The following is an 18094-nucleotide window of genomic DNA, read 5'->3' as shown; positions in this document are numbered from 1 at the left end:
CCCCCAAACCCAGTCCAGGGCCACTCACCTCAACTCTAGTCCGCCTTTACTCATACACTAAGTTCTTGACAGGACGCCCACTATTTGAATGACGGGAGAGTAGTAATAATATCAAACAATTTTGAAGCAACAGGTTCACTTTTCCCTTATTGGAGGGCACTCACCTGGTCTCCCTGCCTTGATACCACAGTCCCAGCCGTAACTTGATGCAATGTTACTTTACCCTTCAGCAACAAGGGGTCCTGAGGGAAAAAAAGATATCCAAACACACTATTTAAACATCTGTGCAAATGTAAACTGAGGTGAAAATGAAGGGAGTACACAATCTACTGAACAGTAAGTAAGGTTATAAATCCCTTGACATTGAAGCTATAGGTCAAGTTCACACCTTACCATTTCTCTGCCAATATACATCTTCATAGGAATAATGTAGCTCTCTGTCTTCACATGCATAGATTTAGTCGTTTCAGTGCTTTATTTAACTCTGATTTTGCCTCACTAAATATATACATTCTAGGCACTATAACTTAAGTGTATTTCTCCCACACCATACCCACTTCTATGAATATGCATTTAACACAACATTAACATTAATAGTAGTCAGTTTCAGTACTTTTGGCTAGTAAACAGCAAGCAAAAAAACTGTAGCAAGTTTTACTATGGATTATAGGTACCCTTTAAAATTTCCTCCCACGGATCTCAAAGCCCACAGCACAATACATAGGGTAAGTGCACGATTTAAAAAAATAGTTGGGGAATGCTAGCAAGAGGTCTGCACCAATTTCTATGTTTCTGCTTGTGGTTTGTACAGAGCACTGAACTGGCACCCAGGAGACCTGCATTCTATTCCCAGTTCTGTCAAAGGCTCATTGAGCAACCCCAAGTCACTTCACTTCCCTGTGTCTCAGTTTTCCAGTGGTAAAATTGGGATTAGTGATACTCACCTTCATTGTAAAGCACTGAAATCTGCCAATGAAATATGCAATAGAAAAAGCTGATAATTAGAATTACTTATTCAAATGCTCTGGATTCACGTTAACTTCGCCTTTCTCAATATTTATTCTCTCAACCTACCTTGAAATGTCATCTACATGTGCTGCTATAACTGAATTGAATAACTGAAACTGAAATTGAAATTGGCCTCTCTCTGTTCTCCAAATGCCTCTCTCCTCCTCTGCTGAAAAGTTTCTCAGTAACCTTACACAAAACATCTTGATGAATCATAAGAAATATTCCTATGCCTCCTACTGCAACACCACAGTGGGATGGGAGGGGAGATTTTTCTTCTCTCCCTCTCTTCAGTGATGGAACAATCATAGGTGCTGTTCTAAATATCTTTGCACACATAGCAGCAGACTTCGCAGGTTGAGTGCAAAGATCAAACTAGGAGACGTCTTTCAAATTAGATTGGTTCCCCTCTTCCCTAAAAAGATGCATATTAACTGAATCCTCCAATCTCTCTCCTGTCCTTTTCCTGTTAGACTCAATCATGAAAAGCAGCTGCTCCCATCTCATGTTCTTTTCCCTGTAGGAACATGCCAAGCCAGGTGCCATTATTAAAGCACCCAAAAATACAGAAACTAGCAACAAAGCTGTAGGAGGCACCACTGACTCAGCCAATTACAACAGCAGAGGCTCAGAGGGACAGGTGTGTGTGCCGTTGTCACGCAGCATTGACAAATGGCTGAGCCACTCTTCTATGTTGCAAAAAGAAAAGGAGTACTTGTGGCACCTTAGAGGCTAACAAATCTATTTGAGCATAAGCTTCCATGAGCTACAAGCTCACTTCATCGGATGCATGAAAGCTAATGCTCAAATAAATTTGTTAGTCGCTAAGGTGCCACAAGTACTCCTGTTCTTTTTGCGAATACAGACTAACACGGCTGCTACTCTGAAACCTCTTCCATGTTGCTGATTAATCTACTAGGCAGATTTTGCCAACTTTGTTCAATTGTGGCAACACCTTAATCTGAATAGTCCCACTGAAATCAATAGGGCTATTTGCAGTATTCAAAGAGTATTCGTTGCGGGTAAGCATGGCAGAATGTGTCCCTCAATCACTATCCCCATTGCACTAGGAAAACAAATACAGCAAGAGTGTTAACTTTTTAGTATGGTAACTGTTACTCTAACTTGCTTTGCATTTCCATTATCTGAAGAAGGAGGGTGATACATGAAAGTTTAGTTACTTCTATTTTACCGAATTAAAGCAAAGAGCTAGGTTGCTCCCTACAACTGGAGCTTGTGGAAAGATTGTCGAGGGGGGTAAAATGTTTAAACACTTCATTTCAACAGTGTTTCAATTCATTTCAATTATTTTATATTTAATATATAAAATTAAAAATGAAATTAATTAAAACAACACTATTGAAACAAAACATTTTGATGGTCCAGAATTGAAATTTTTGCAAATTTTCATTTCATGGAAAATTTTGAAAATTTCAGCTTTTTGTTCCAAATTTGAAAAAAAAATATTTTTTTGAAATGTCAGAACGTCTCATGAACAGAAATTCCAGTTCCTGAAAAACTGTACTTATAACCCATCTTTATTTGTCTTTTTGATCTTTGACTACATTTGCACTATTGCCACTGCTATTTAGGAACACATTGCCAGATGTTGCCTGATCTTTTTTGAAGATTAATAATATTTGTATTAATTGCCAATTGATCACAAGGTTCTAATCCCAGAATCAGGCTACCTAGAACTATAACCAATGAGTTTAATATCTTGCATTTAATATCTCAGGGCGTATGGCAAGGACACTTATACTATTGGCAAAGTAAAGCCTTCAAGATTTTTATTAAAATAAGGAATAAAGCCAGAAAAGCTCCAAGTCCTATAAAAAGATAGGAGTAATACAGTATTGGGGATATCTGGGGTGTTATTCTTTGCATAAGCTCTTAGATTTGCATTCTTATACCCTTTCTTGAGAACCTGTGGTAAGAGATAAAGAACCAGCCCTGTCTCTGGCATGCCAAATGAGTCCAATGGTTCAGGTTCCTCACTACCCAAGATTGATGGTAGATAACGATAGAGCTGACGGGTCAAATGATGGATGGCTAACAATGATGGAAAACGTCTAGCCTCTACATGGTGGTTTGTCCTATTATAGGGCCTGAGCAACATCATGATTATTCATGCTTATGCTCAGCCTTCCATGGCCAAATACAGCTTCCTCACCCTATCATATTGGGGTACACTTATCCTATAGGTTAGCTATTAATTAATACATATTAATGCCATTTAACTCATTATCATACCAGTCACTTCTTGCTCAAGCTATGCTACGGTTATCACTGCCATGTTCCTCCGGTTGCTGCTTACCGTTAGGTTTCAACTCCTGCCCTTGAGCAAGCCATTCCTAGTTCCCCAAAACCTAAGGAGTAACAGTCAGACCATTTATCTATGCCAAAGGTTGCATGCCTACTATACTTGACTACACTTATGCTAACTTGCTTAAGGTAATGTCTTTCAGGATACAGGCCTGTAGGTTCCTTGCATTACAGCTGAATATAGTGAAGGCAAGCCAACCCTCTGGGCTACACAGACTGGATCCAATCTGTAGTCCATTTCACGCGGTGTCCTGTCTCTGACAGTGGCCAGACCAGCTGCTCCAGAAGAAGATGCAAGAAACTCAGCAGTAGGCAGATGTGGGATCTGTCCTAAATAAAGTTTCTTGCACTAAAAATGGTACTTTAAAAAAAAAAAAAACGTTCTGTGTTTGTACAGTGCCTAGCACAATGGGCCCTTGTCCATGACTGTACCTCCTAAGTGCTATAGTAATATAAACATCAAATAATAATCAATTGAGCGTTAGCGGTTCTTGCTGCAGAGAAGAAAGCATGATCTGCTTCTAAATAAAATAAACCAGTGTTGCCCACATTGGGCTATAGCAGGTCTGTCTAGATAAAAGAAGCCACCAAGAGAGAGAGAAGTAAACTGACAGCTTGTGTTTCAAAATTTCCACTGACCACAATATTCTAATATGCTTGGAGTAAGTGAATAATTTAATTACTGACATACTGACTGAACCCCAAACCCTGGGTGGGAATAGGGAAAGGCATATCATTTCTCTGCACCGATAATTATACTATCACTTAGTTCAGACAAGAGCAATGTTTCCAAAGAGGCGCTCACTCCAATGCAATTACAGAAGGAACAACAAATTCTGGAGTGAAAGTGGCCAGTGACTGGCAATAGTACTACATATTTTTATTTGAAAATTCCTCATGATGGGTGAGCGAACATCTGTGGTCTTGTGAGCTATTGTTGGCAAAGAGGAGGCTGAGTATGAAGGCCTGGGGTTCAACAAACTATGAGGAGAAAACAGGAAGGTATGGCAACAAAGAAAAGAGTTTCCCAAAAAGTTCTCAGACAAGTCACTAGGCTAGTCCCAACCTTCCTAGAAATAACCCAACTAGGATACAGAATGGAGACAGAGAGCCAAGGGAAGCAGATGTTGGAATTGTGTGATGAACAAAAAACAAAAAGGTGATATTTTTATCAGTTGCAAACTTCTTTCCTTTTTGGAGGAAGAGGCTTTAGGACTCAAAAAGAGACTGTGAGAAACTCGACGAAGCAGAGAGGTTGGAAACGTAAGAAAAAGCAGCTTACGACAACAGCTGAGATAGATATGGAGGAGCAAAAGAATGTGGCAACAAGCAAGAGGAGCAGAAGGGAAACGTATTGAACTTTCCAGCCAGCCTGCTGGCCAACAAGGCATATTTCTGCCTGGGAGGAAAAGGCAGTGATTGAGAGCAGGCCAGTGGCTTGACCAGAAGCATGGAGCAACATGAAGCCTTCATAAGAAGAGAAAAAAGAGAAATGTAACACAGGCCCACTGGCATCAACTGGCAAAGGGTTCACTGTTCTTTAAAAGCGTCTCCTGTCTCAGACCTGACAAACTCACTACACCAAATACACCACTTTCATGGTATTTATCCATCAAGGGTAGCAATGTGAAGTCTCTACTGGAAGCATGTAACTTAATCAATACTCATTATCACTGAAAGATGTGTCTACACGTAATATTTAAGGTAACTTTGCCTTATCCAATGAAAACTATGCCTTATGGTCTTGGAGTGAAAGTAAGTCACAAAGGAACCATATGCCTCAGTGATGGCCCTTTCAAGTGGGAGAGAGTTGTCAACCCTCCCTGGCTAGCCAATAATATAATATATTGTTCAATCGTCCATTGTTGCAACAACACAGAAATGTCAATGAAAAACAGTCAAAGATAAGCTATAAACATCAAAACCACTTGGAGGTAAAAAGGAACATTATATCAGACAGGGATCACCCTATTGGTTAAAAGGAGTAATTCAGTGTATCACAGATTGAAAATAGACATTCTGCATCCATTCACTAAGGGGACATTTTGTTGAGCATGAGTGTTTCATGAAAGAATGGATCCTGGCTCATGGGAAGCCAGCCAGCTCTGCAACACACTGAAGCGGGGTGAAAAACCTACTTTATTAGCTAGGAAAGGCAACTATTCATAAGTGCAGGCCCTAGTTTGCCTTTTACGGTTTTATTTTGTATTGTAACCATCTGTTCCCATCACTCTCTCGTTCCTAATGGAACCTCTATTTTTTCCTTAAATAAACTCATTTTATTATAAGTGCTCACAAGTGCTGAGCACAATACAGGAGCAGTGATTTAAGATAACACAGGTAAATTGGGGTACACTGTTCCTTTGGGAGCAGAGGATCCAGGATTTCTGTGAGTAGCCAGTTTCAGGGCTGGATATCACAGGGGAATACTTCAAGTGGATTTGGTTGTACCTATTGTTAACTTGCAAAATAAAGACAAGGCTGGCATAGCCCCGGGGACAGTGCTTGAGTGACTGAAAGGCTGGTGGTGTTAGGGAGCTAACACCCAGCTATCAGAGGCAAGACTCTCAAGCTAGAGGCAGGGGGTAACAAGGTGTCACAGCCCTGGGTACCCCAAGAACCATCACAGTAAGCAACCCTGATCATTGACTCCACAGTGAGGAACATGGGTAAACATCTCTGTGGCCCAAATAAAGAGAACAGGAGTCTGCCATCCAGGGCTAGCCATATCACAATAAGGGTGAGATGTCCCAAAGAATGCTCAGAATGGGAACAAATATCACCAAGTAAAAGAAAACTGGCTCGAGTCAAACCACTGCAAGGACCTGTGAAAAGAGGAAAGCAGTTATCTAGGAGATATGGTCACTAACGTACCTGGGTCCTGACCTACTGATGGCTTGAAGTCGGTGACCAGAGGCTTGAACTGGTAATGGACGTGAACTGGATGCCAGTGGAAAATGCAGGGGTAATAAATTACTTTTCAAAAAAATGAGTTTTCATGCAAGAGACTGATGTCAGACTGAAGCCCTGAATGTTCACGGCCTCTATCTAATCACAGAACAGGTACAGCAGGATTTCACTCACACACAGTCCCACCAGCATGCCTCTGTTGAGCCTTCAGGGTAGCCACAAAGGGTAAGAGAAAACAGTTTACTGTCCATAGCCCATCCTGCCTTTTGCCTCTCTATTAAGAGTACCAGCAAGTACCAATTACTATGAATTGTGAAGTGCTTCTGTGACATCCACAACAAGCTGGGCTGATACCACCAACCCATTTCCCAGAGGTCAAATAACCTCCAAGGCAAATGAAATACTAAATATTCTATAGCAAGCTCTACAGCAAAAATTAGAAGATACTAATTTGAGAATATTAATCTGGCCAGGTATATGGTCTTACCAGACACTACACCTGTAACCCACAGCTGCTGTGATAACCACAGTGTCACAAATTCCATTCTTTATAAGCCACTCTCCAGTCTGGTTGAAGAGGTGGAAGTAACAGCTTTTTCAAAATCCCCAGCCAAGAGCAATATTCAGTTAAAAGGGAAATAAAGTTGGCATTTGCTTCACCAAGCCCATGTGGACAGCCTGGAAACTACCCATTTTCTCTGCTATGAGTCAGGCCCTATGTTTTAAGCACGACTGAAGTCACCTGGCAGGTTCACTCTTTAAATTATAGATTAGGAGAGAGGCTATTGTTTTAAACACACTAATTAACGGGTATAATTAGGCTAGATGGCCTCTATCTGACATCATGAGAACAATGGGCACATTCAACTTCCAGGCTATTATAACTATTTGAAACATTCAAACCGACTTTTGTTTTGCCTTGAAAGCAAAATGATAGGGCATGTTAAGAGTCCCAAAAGATAAGTCAATGCAGCTCTGCGGAGCTAAATTAAGTCTTCCATAAATAATAGTGCACAAGGCTACAAGAACTGAACTATTCAAGTTTCAGAGTAGCAGCCGTGTTAGTCTATATTCGCAAAAAGAAAAGGAGGACTAGTGGCACCTTAGAGATTAACCAATTTATTTGAGCATAAGCTTTCGTGAGCTACAGCTCACTTCATCGGATGCATTCAGTGGAAAGTTCCCCTTATGTTGAACTTCTGGATATTTTAGGGTGGAAGGAGAATATAACTCGGAACTCTAATACAGGGGTCTCAAACTCAAATGACCATGAGAACCACATGAGGACTAGTGCATTGGCCCAAGGGCCGCATTACTGACACCCTCCCCTCGCTGTCCCTGGCCCCGCCCTCATTCCACCCCTTCCATGAGGCCCCGCCCCTGCCCCGCCTCTTCCCACCCCTTCCTTGCCCCCATTCCAACCCCTTCCCCGAAGTTTGCCCACCCCTAGCCCAGAGGTAGGCAAGGCTGGGAGGGGGGCGGGGGCGTGCGGGGAGCTTGGTGGGCCGCAGGAAATAGCCCTGCAGGCCACGTGTTTGAGACCCCTGCTCTAATGCCAATATAGTACATGACTTTGTCAACACACAAAAATTGCATTGATTTAGCTAAATCAATTTAGAAACACAGTTAATTAAATTAGTGCAACTCCCTTATGTGGAAACTCATGAACAGGTTTAAGAGTGCCTCATATCAAGTTAATGCCTTAGTGTAGACCTGGCCTTAATTAAGGTAAGGCAACCCAACTCCCTCACTCAGGGACATGAAAAATCCACAACCCTGAGCGACACAGGTTAGCTAACCTAAACCCTGGTGTAGAAAGTGCTAGGTCAACAGAAGAAGTCTAGCTACTGCCTCTTGGGAAGGAGGATTAACTCCAGCGACAGGCGAACACTCCCAACACTGTAGTAAGTATCTACACTGAAGCACTACAACAGGACAGCTGCAGCTGTGCCACTGTATCAGTTTAAGTGTAGACATAGCCCTGGTCTACACTACGAGTTTAGGTTGAATTTAGCAGCGTTAGATCGATTTAACCCTGCACCCGTCCACACGACGAAGCCATTTACTTCGAATTAAAGGGCTCTTAAAATCGATTTCTGTAATCCTCCCCAACGAGGGGATTAGCGCTGAAATTGACCATGCCGCGTCAATTTTTGGGGTAGTGTGGTCCCAATTCGACGGTATTGGCCTCCAGGAGCTATCCCAGAGTGCTCCATTGTGACCGCTCTGGACAGCGCTCTCAACTCAGATGCACTGGCCAGGTAGACAGGAAAAGGCCCGTGAACTTTTGAATCTCATTTCCTGTTTGGCCAGCATGGCAAGCTGCAGGTGAGTGCAGATCTCATCAGCAGAGATGACCATGATGGTGTCCCAGAATCGCAAAAGAGCTCCAGCATGGACCAAACGGGAGGTACAGGATCTGATCGCTGTACGGGGGGGTGAATCCGTGCTATCAGAAATCCATTCCAAAAGACGAAATGCCCAAACATTTGAAAAAATCTCCAAGGGCATGAAGGACAAAGGCTATAACAGGGACCCGCAGCAGTGCCGCGTGAAACTTAAGGAGCTCAGGCAAGACTACCAAAAAACCAGAGAGGCAAATGGCCGCTCGGGGTTAGAGCCTCAGACATGAGCTGCATGCCATTCTAGAGGGTGCAGCCACCACTACCCCACCCCTGTGCTTTGACTCCATCAATGGATTATCACGCAACAGGGACGCGCATTTTGGAGACAAGGAAGATGAGGAGGAGGAGAAGGAGGTTGAAGATAGAGCACAGCAAGCAAGCGGAGAAACTGTTTTCCCCGAGAGCCAGGAACTGTTTCTCACCCTGGACCTGGAGCCAGTACCCCCTGAACCCACCCAAGGTGGGCTCCCGGACCCTGAAGGCGGAGAAGGGACCTCTGGTGAGTGTACCTCTGTAAATATAACACATGATTTAAAAGCAAGCATGTTTAATGATTAATTTGCCCTGAAGACTTGGAATGCATTCACGGCCAGTACAGCTACTGGAAAAGTCTGTTAATGTGTCTGGAGATGGAGTGGAAATCCTCTCGGGACAACTCCATAAAGCTCTGCTGGATGGCCACTCCTCATGGTCACCTGCTTGAAATAGGGTAATTTTATTAAGGGGACATTCAGATGTGGCAGTTAGCTGGGCTGCGTGCCTGTGGCTGAAAAGAAATATTCCCCGCTGTTAGCCACGTGGTGGGGTGAGGGGTGAAGCCATCATCCCAGAGAATTGGGTGTGTGTGGGGGGGGAGGTTAGTGGGTTTATGCTGCACGTTAACCCGAAAACCGCAGCCCCTCCTTTTAAATTGCCAACCCATTTTAAATGGCCAACTCAACGGCTGTTTGGTATGGGAAATGAGGGCACTGCAGTTTGAAACCACTCCCACATGCAGACTGTGGTTTCCCATGGCTACCTGCAAGCCGAATTCTGATGCCTGGCCCTGCGTGTATGATCTCTCATACCAAACCGGAAGATCCTCAATATAAGAGGCAAAAGGTGACCTTGTACCGAAAGCACATGTGCTATGTAATGTTAACAGCAAGGTTCACCGTGAAAGAGTCTACCCATTGTTCTCTAAAATGTGTCTTTTTAACTACTACTCTCCGTTTTTTCCCTCCCACAGCTGCAAATGTTTCAACGCTCACACTATCATCCGTCCCAGAGGCTAGCGAAGATTAGAAGGTGAAAAAAATGCACTCGAGATGAAATGTTCTCTGAGCTCATGCAGTCCTCCCACACAAAGATCCCAGCAGAATGCGTGGAGGCAAGCAATATCAGAGTCCAGGAAAGCACAATATGAACCCGAGGACAGGTGGTAGGTCGAAGATGATAGGTGGTGGGTTGAAGAGGATAGGTGGTGTCAGCTTGATGACAGAAGGCAGCAGGCAATGCAGATGCTACTGGAGGATCAAACTGATATGCTTCAGAGTATGCTGAGCTGCAGGAAAGGCAAGAGCACAGACCGCTGCTACAGCCCCTGTGTAACCAACCGCCCTCCTCCCCAAGTTCCATAGCCTCCTCATCCAGATGCCTAAGAACACAGTGGAGGGGCCTCCGGGCACCCAAGCACTCCACCCCAGAGGACTGCCCAAGCAACAGAAAGCTGGCATTCAATAAGTTTTGAAGTGCAGTGTAGCCTTGTCCTTCCCTCCTCCCCTCATCTCCCACCCCACCCGGTGCTTCCCTCCTCCACCACCCCTCCCAGACTACCTTGGCAGTTATTCCCCTATTTGTGTGATGAATTAATAAAGAATGCATGAATTTGAAACAACGACTTTATTGTCTCTGCAAGCAGTGATCGAAGGTGGTTGGCAAAGGGAAGTAGAGTGAACCAAGGGGGCGGGTTTTCATCAAGAGAAACAAACAGAACTTTCACAACATAGCCTGGCCATTCCTGAAACTGGTTTTCAAAGCTTCTCTGATGCACACCGCACCCTCCTGTACTCTTCTAACTGCGCTGGTGTCTGGCTGTGCATAATCAGCAGCCAGGCGATTTGCCTCAACCTCCCACCCTGCCATAAATGTCTCCCCCTTACTCTCACAGATATTGTGGAGAGCACAGCAAGCAGTAATAACAATGGGAATATTGGTTTTGCTGAGGTCTAACCGAGTCAATAAACTGCACCAGCGTGCTTTTAAATGCCCAAATGCACATTCTACCACCATTCTGCACTTGCTCAGCCTATAGTTGAACAGCTCCTGACTATTGTCCAGGTTGCCTGTGTATGGCTTCATGAGCCACGGGAGCAAGGGGTAGGCTGGGTCCCCAAGGATAAGTATAGGCATTTCAACATCCCCAATGGTTATTTTCTGGTATGGGAAGAAAGTCCCTTGCTGCAGCTCTTGAAACAGACCAGAGTTCCTGAAGATGTAAGCGTCATGTACCTTTCCCGGCCATCCCACGTTGATGTTGGTGAAAAGTCCCTTGTGATCCACCAGTGCTTGCAGCACCACTGAAAAGTACCCCTTTCGGTTTATGTACTCACTGCCTTGGTGCTCCGATGCCAAGATAGGGATATGGGTTCCGTCTATCGCCCCACCACAGTTAGGGAATCCCCACTGCAGCAAAGCCATCCACTATGACCTGCACATTTCCCAGAGTCACTAACCTTGATAGCAGCAGCTCAGTGATTGCGTTGGCTACTTGCATCACAGCAGCCTCCACAGTAGATTTGCCCACTCCAAATTGATTCCCGACTGACTGCTAGCTGTCTGGCGTTGCAAGCTTCCACAGAGCGATTGCCACTCGCTTCTCAACTGTGAAGGCTGCTCTCATCTTGGTATTCTTGCACTTCAGGGCAGGGGAAAGCAAGTCACAAAGTTCCATGAAAGTGCCCTTACGCATGCGAAAGTTTCGCAGCCACTGAGAATCATCCCAGACCTGCAACACTATGTGGTCCCACCAGTCTGTGCTTGTTTTCCGGGCCCAGAATCAGCATTCCACAGCATGAACCTGCCCCATTACCACCATGATGTCCAAAGTGCCGGGGCCCGTACTTTGTGAGAAGTCTGTGTCCATGTCCTTATCACTCTCGTCACCATGCTGCCGTCGCCTCCTCGCCTGCTTTTGCAGGTTCTGGTTCTGCATATACTGCTAGATAACACGTGTGGTGTTTACAACGCTCATAACTGCTGTGGTGATCTGAGCAGGCTCCATGCTTGCCGTGGTATGGCATCTGCAAGAGAGCAGAGTGGCAGCGGAGGCAGCGGGTGGATGACGATGCTGACAGCAATATGGCGCCCGCAAGGAAAAAGGCGCGAAACTATTGTAGACCGTTGCTTTCACGGAGGGAGGGAGGAGCAAGGGGTAGGCTGGCAGCAGGCGGTGCAGTACGACTGCTAGCCGTTGTCGTCTCCTGGGTGCTTGCCAGAAGATGGTGCAGTACGACTGTCGCCATCATCGTTTCCAGGCAGACTGAATCTCTATGAGACGAAATTTAAGAAGAGAATGATCTGGAGTCACTCCCATTTATGTCCAGGCGCCCCGACAGACCTCACCCATGTCTGCCCAGGTGCCCCGATCGAGGTTGGCCAAGAGCACCCAGGAGACGACAACAATGATGGCTACCAGTTATACTGCACCTTCTGCTGTCACAAGGCAATGAGCTGCTGCGGTGTAGCAAAGCAGTTCCGTGTCTGCCAGCACCCAGGAGACATATGGTGACAGTGAGCTGAGTTGGCTCCATGCTTGCCGTGGTATGGCGTCTGCACAGGTAACCCAGGAAAAAAGGTGCGAAACAATTGTCTGCCGTTGCTTTCATGGGGGGGGGTAGGGGGGGGCCTGACGACATGTACCCAGAACCACCCGCGACAATGTTTTTGCCCCATCAGGCATTGGGATCTTAACCCAGAATTCCAATGGGCAGCAGAGACTGCGGGATAGCTACCCACAGTGCAATGCTCCAGAAGTCAACACTAACCTCAGTACTGTGGACGCACCCTGCTGACTTAATGGTCTTAAGTGGGGGGACACACCATCGACTGTATAAAATCGATTTCTAAAAAATTGACTTCTATAAATTCGACCTAATTTCGTAGTGTAGACATACCCATAGCCTCAGTAAGGGCCTGACTTATGCTAATTCAATATAAGGCACTCTTAAATCGAGATAAGAGTGTCCATATAAGGACTGCTCTGATTTGAACAACTCTCCAGTGCAGACATGGCCCAGATCTACCACCTTCCTCTTCCCAGGAATGACAATTTCAAAGGGAAGGTTTCAGAAGATAGCTTAGTGCGCTATTAGGGAATGAGAAACAATCACAGCACAGCACATCTTTGTTTCATCTGGACTGTCACACACACACACACACACACACACACACACACACAATTTAGACTCTCTTTTGGAACTCATCTGATCTAACAGAAAAGAGACTTTTTTAAACAAATGGCACAGATAACTGGGTTGCTCCTGCTATTAGTTCTTGGAATTCAAGTATCCAGGACAGTGCCAGTCCTTCGCAGTTGAGGGCTCTTGCAGTTTCTGTCCATCTGCCAGAGCTTGGCACTTCATGGCACCACTTACCTATTCATTCAGGCTTTTAGCTAGCCAACTGCCTCTACAGCAAGGGGACTCTACTGCCTTTTATGAAGCTACCCAGGTGGATGACTCATTTATTTGAATGGATCCATTTGTAAATCAAGTGAGAGATGTTCAGGTACCACAGCAGCAGGGCTATAAACTCAGCAAGCCCTGAAAACTCTGACTCAAGGAAGGACTTTGTATGCTGAGCAAAACAGTAGCTCTGAAGGTTTTCTTTTGCTCTTGGAGACACAGAAGCAGAACACAAAAGCTTATATAATGTTGTCCCACACCGAGCACAATGGGGGCCCCATAAATACGAAATTGTTACACGGTGACATTATTTATATTTTCAGTCACAAATATAAACCTTCAAACATCATGATATTAAAATGTTAAGTCCCAAAATTTAGCTCAGGCACGTTGGACACAGCTTGAATTAGTCCCTTTTTTTTTTTTCTTCCTTCCTTTCTTTTTTTTTTTTTTTTTAATGTGCATCTTAATATATTCAGGGTTCAACACATATCACTGAAAAGAAAGACTCTGCAGTGTGCTCCAGTTCCTGTTATTCCAAGAACCTCAGTTTCCAATCTTATACCATGATCAGTTTTTACATATTAATATCCATATATCAGGTGTCATTTCAAGAAGTCTGTACACCATCAAAAGCCATCTGCTCCACTGGCAGCCTCCTCTCTTTATAAGAGCCCGAAAGCTGCGAGCGCGCACCCCCCCCCCACACACACACACCGTTTTTCTTTCCAAAGGTACTGATATTTGCACTTGTTGCAATTGACTATCACACTACCACCTACAGGCAGTCTGAGGAGGACTGTCAACATGGGTTGTTGACAACAAAAATTGTAAGACTAGATAAAAATGAGAAGTTGTTTCTCATTTACCTGCAGTAAAAACCCTTTTGATTTCTACCACACAACTGCAACTTCAAAGGCAAAAATAAACTCAAATGGCCAACAGTCACACATTAAGCATGACTTAATAGTTATATCTATTTCAATCCTGCTTTCAACTTTAACAGGCTGAGGAACAGAACAACTCCCCCTCAGCCAGTCCATTTCCCTTCTAAAGATTTCCTTTTACTGATTGTGCAGAATGGGATGAAAGGCACAGCAAGGTCATTTCTCCTTTAATAACTTACATCGAGTTTCATCAATGTTAAAAGGTCTTTCTTAGCAGCTTCGAAGATGGCATCAACTTGTTTGCTGGCACAGGAGTCTGGCGCAGTTAGGTCACCCTCTATGTAATGGAAAACCGCAGAGGGAGTTTCTGTCACGGTCACAGTCTTCTTCAATATAGACTTAAAAAAAGCAGAGATGCCAAACGTTATTTTTCATGCTGCAATTAGCATCTACCTGGGAAAAAGAAATTGTGTTATCATCTATGCTCTCCAACCTACCACAACCGGTGACCTAGAAACACGTAGGAATTTAAAAAAAAAAAAAAAAAAAAAACACACACACACACACACACACACAACTGCTCACTAAATTAATCATCCTTTTGTTTCCCTAGACAGGCAGTCATTCTAATGCAATAATAGGTTTATTCATCTGGCCTCCCAGGAGCCTGGAAAAGAGAGAAATAAGACTTCTATCTTTTAAAGTTTTTTTCCCCTCAAGTATCTCTCAAATTAGGCAGCTGCTGCTATGATGGAATTAAGATTTAATTAAAACAGTAAGACATGTAATTACACATGACACAGGAGTAACGAATCCAGAGAGATAAATGTCTGTGGAGGCTGGAGAAATATGTCTCAGAAAATTCCAAACCTCACCAAGGACACGAGAGTAAAACTGCTTCTTCATCACAGTTCTCAGAAAGCAGGATTCTGAATAGATTGAGTCTCAGAGGATCTAGCACATACCAGTCAAATACAGGAGCACTCAGACAAAAATCCCAGAGGCTTCTGGAACAAACACACTCCACCCTGATCAAAGACCAGCCTGCTAAGTCACATATATTGTGTGGGTAACTCCCAGAAACTCAGGCCTTCCCCTTTTCAGTCTCCAAAACACCATCATCACCTGCATGCAAAGTGTTTTTGAGATTGAGAAGGTTTCTTTGTTTAATCTGGTCTGAAACCCAAATGCAGAAGGGGGTGGGGATGGCCACTGCCAGATGCAGAACCTAGAAGATCCCTGACTACCAGCTTCTTCTGTGAAGAGCACCTCCTCTCCCAGTTCTGCTCACCTCCCTTATATAGCACCACCACTGCAGCCTCCCGGATAGGAGGAACATAGTAGAAAACCCAGATTCTGCAGCCCTTCATCCTCCTTTGCAGGAGGTGCTGTAGGCAGAGGACACCATTCAGCACTGCATTCTCCAGGTCCTAAAGCTCCTTTCCTCCTCACTGCAGTGACTAGCATAAGAAGCATTTTAAAGTAGCATTTTAAGAAGAGAGGAGCAAAGACTAGGCCAGATGGTCCCCACATACACCGCCTCCTGAAAAGCTGACACCTAGGAGTCCATCTGAAGACTGCTACCTCATCACTAGGGCCCTACCAAATTCACGGTCCATTTTGGTCAATTTCATGGTCATAGGATTTTTTAAATCATAAATTTCATGATTGCAGCTATTTAAATCTGAAATGTCACGGTGTTGTAATTGTCGGGGTCCTGACCCAAAAAGGAGTTGCGGGTGGGTCGCAAGGTTATTGTGGGGGGGTTGCGGTTCTGCTACCCTTACTTCTGTGCTGCTGCTGATGGCGGCGCTGCCTTCAGAGCTGGGCGGCTGGAGAGCGGCAGCTGCTGGCAGGGAGCCCAGCTCTGAAGGCAGAGCTGCCGCCAGGAGCAGTGCAGAAGTCAGGATGGCCTGGTACGGTGTTGCCACCCTTACTTCTGCGCCGCTGCCTGCAGAGCTGGGCGCTCAGTCAGCAGCCACCACTCTCTGGCCGCCCAGCTGTGCAGGCAGCGGCGCAGAAGTGAGGGTGGCCTGGTATGGTGTTGCCACCCTTGCTTCTGCGCTGCTGCTGGTGGGGGCTGCTTCAGAGGTGGGTGCCCAGACTTCAGCTGCTGCTCTCCGGCCGCCCAGCTCTGAAGGCAGCGCAGAAGTAAGGGTGGCAAGACTGTGGCCCCCCCTGCAACTCCCTTTGGAGTCAGGACACCCAATTTGAGAAATGCTGGTCTCCCCTGTGAAATCTGTATAGTATAGGGTAAAAGCACACAAAAGACCAGATTTCGTGGGGGGAGACCAGATTTCACAGTCCGGGATGCGTTTTTCATGGCTATTAATTTGGTAGGGCCCTGGTCATCAGTCTTCAAGGGTCTAGTCCCACTCCTGGAGACTGCAAAATTTGGGGACCTGTAGAAGCACAATGTCACTATTCATGCTGCTATCATTGGAGCTGTACCAGTGTTTTAGAAAATAAATACCTTTATCAACATTTCAGTTCAGACTTTAATTTTCAGAGGTGTATCATTAGTCAGCTGTATACTTTAGCTCTGAATTGAAACCTGCAGCTCATGCCTCAGTACCAGAGCCCTTGTTGGGACTAATGAGCCGAACGAGCCATTAAACTGTATTGAGTAATTACAAGTTTTAAATACATTTACACAAAAGATGACTGATCTGCTTCTGCAAATATCTGGTTTTACATGAAGACTGGACTCTGACACAACTCTCCTGGAGAGGGCCAGAGCTCCATCCGCATATGTGTAAGTGCATGCTTGCAGAATATTTTATGTGACCATGCAATCTGTAAGCACAATCAAATCCCTTATTCAGGTGCATGAGGAGGAACCACATTAAGGGGGAAGGAGGGAAGTGCATCTCTGACCTCATGCAGAGAATATCTACCTTGCTCACAACAGGACTGGTCGGAGCTTCATCTGGTGCGAAATGCACCCTGGCTCTCTCGTACGCCATATCCAGGTCTGATTTAGTGCCACTGGAGCTACCTGCAAAGAGAAGAAAAGAGGTTTTTTCAAAGCACTCCCACCACCATGGCTCATTTAGCCTTCCCTATAGCACCTGTTGGTCAGTCTTCTCAAGGACAGCAGACACCATATACATTCATAGGCCACTTTTCTTTTTTTATTCCGAAAGTTAAGAATTGCACAGACAGCAAAGAAAACGCAGCCTGATGTTGCAATGTAGCTGGATCATCTTGCAGCTTCTAGAAATTAAATATATCCACAAGGGCTGCTATGGGAAGGCTTCACAGACAGCAAGACAAGGAAAACAGCATTAACTTTTTACTCTCTCTGTCAATTTTGCCTTTACTAGAGCAGCATTTTCTCACCAGGTTATCTGGTTCAAGCCCTTCTGCACAGACTGTGTGGTTCCATAACAGAACAGTTAAAGTGACCTCCAAAACAACCACCAGAAATTGACAAGTGGAGAGAACTTCATTTAATTTTCTATCATTCTGAGCAATTGAAGAAGACATTTTAAAAAATATAATTTTTTTTAATTTCTGAAGGTGAGGAGCTATGTGAAAGCTTGGACTCCTCCAAGTCCATAATGGTCTCCCATCACCTTGAGGAACTCCAGCCCATCCAAGGTAGGGGCATGGGTTATCTCCAATTTCTCTCTGGCACATCTTTTCCATCTCTTTTATTCTGCCTCTAACAATAAAGCAAACTTGGCATTTCTGGAAGCCACTAAGCTCCAATGGGGCCATTCGCTATTCAGTTATCAATCCCCATGAAAGACTAGTATTAGCTGCCCCAAAAACAGTCACGCCAGCAAAACTTCCATAGGAGCATTAGAAGAACACCTCAAAGAGAACAGGGTCACCTACACGCTTGTGTTATGCCACCAGCTGAACTGCATACATTAAGGCTCTGGCCCAG

At 44.7% G+C, this 18094-nt stretch overlaps 1 protein-coding gene across 7 annotated transcripts in view; it reads right to left on the bottom strand.

Moving 5' to 3' along the window:
* Positions 1 to 18094, bottom strand: part of PNPLA7 (patatin like phospholipase domain containing 7) — a 398841-nt gene that overhangs the window by 261692 nt on the left and 119055 nt on the right. For all 7 annotated transcript variants that reach the window (XM_043530657.1, XM_043530661.1, XM_043530656.1 and 4 more), the window contains 3 exons: positions 17097 to 17197; positions 14439 to 14597; positions 165 to 242 (listed from right to left, as the gene is read on the bottom strand). In XM_043530657.1, the coding sequence (XP_043386592.1) occupies positions 165 to 242; positions 14439 to 14597; positions 17097 to 17197 (338 nt within the window). The remainder of the gene's footprint in view (positions 1 to 164; positions 243 to 14438; positions 14598 to 17096; positions 17198 to 18094) is intronic.

The sequence above is a fragment of the Chelonia mydas genome, chromosome 16 (genome assembly GCF_015237465.2).
Source record: "Chelonia mydas isolate rCheMyd1 chromosome 16, rCheMyd1.pri.v2, whole genome shotgun sequence".
Lineage (NCBI taxonomy): Eukaryota > Metazoa > Chordata > Testudines > Cheloniidae > Chelonia > Chelonia mydas.
This window is presented reverse-complemented; position numbering and strand designations above follow the sequence as displayed.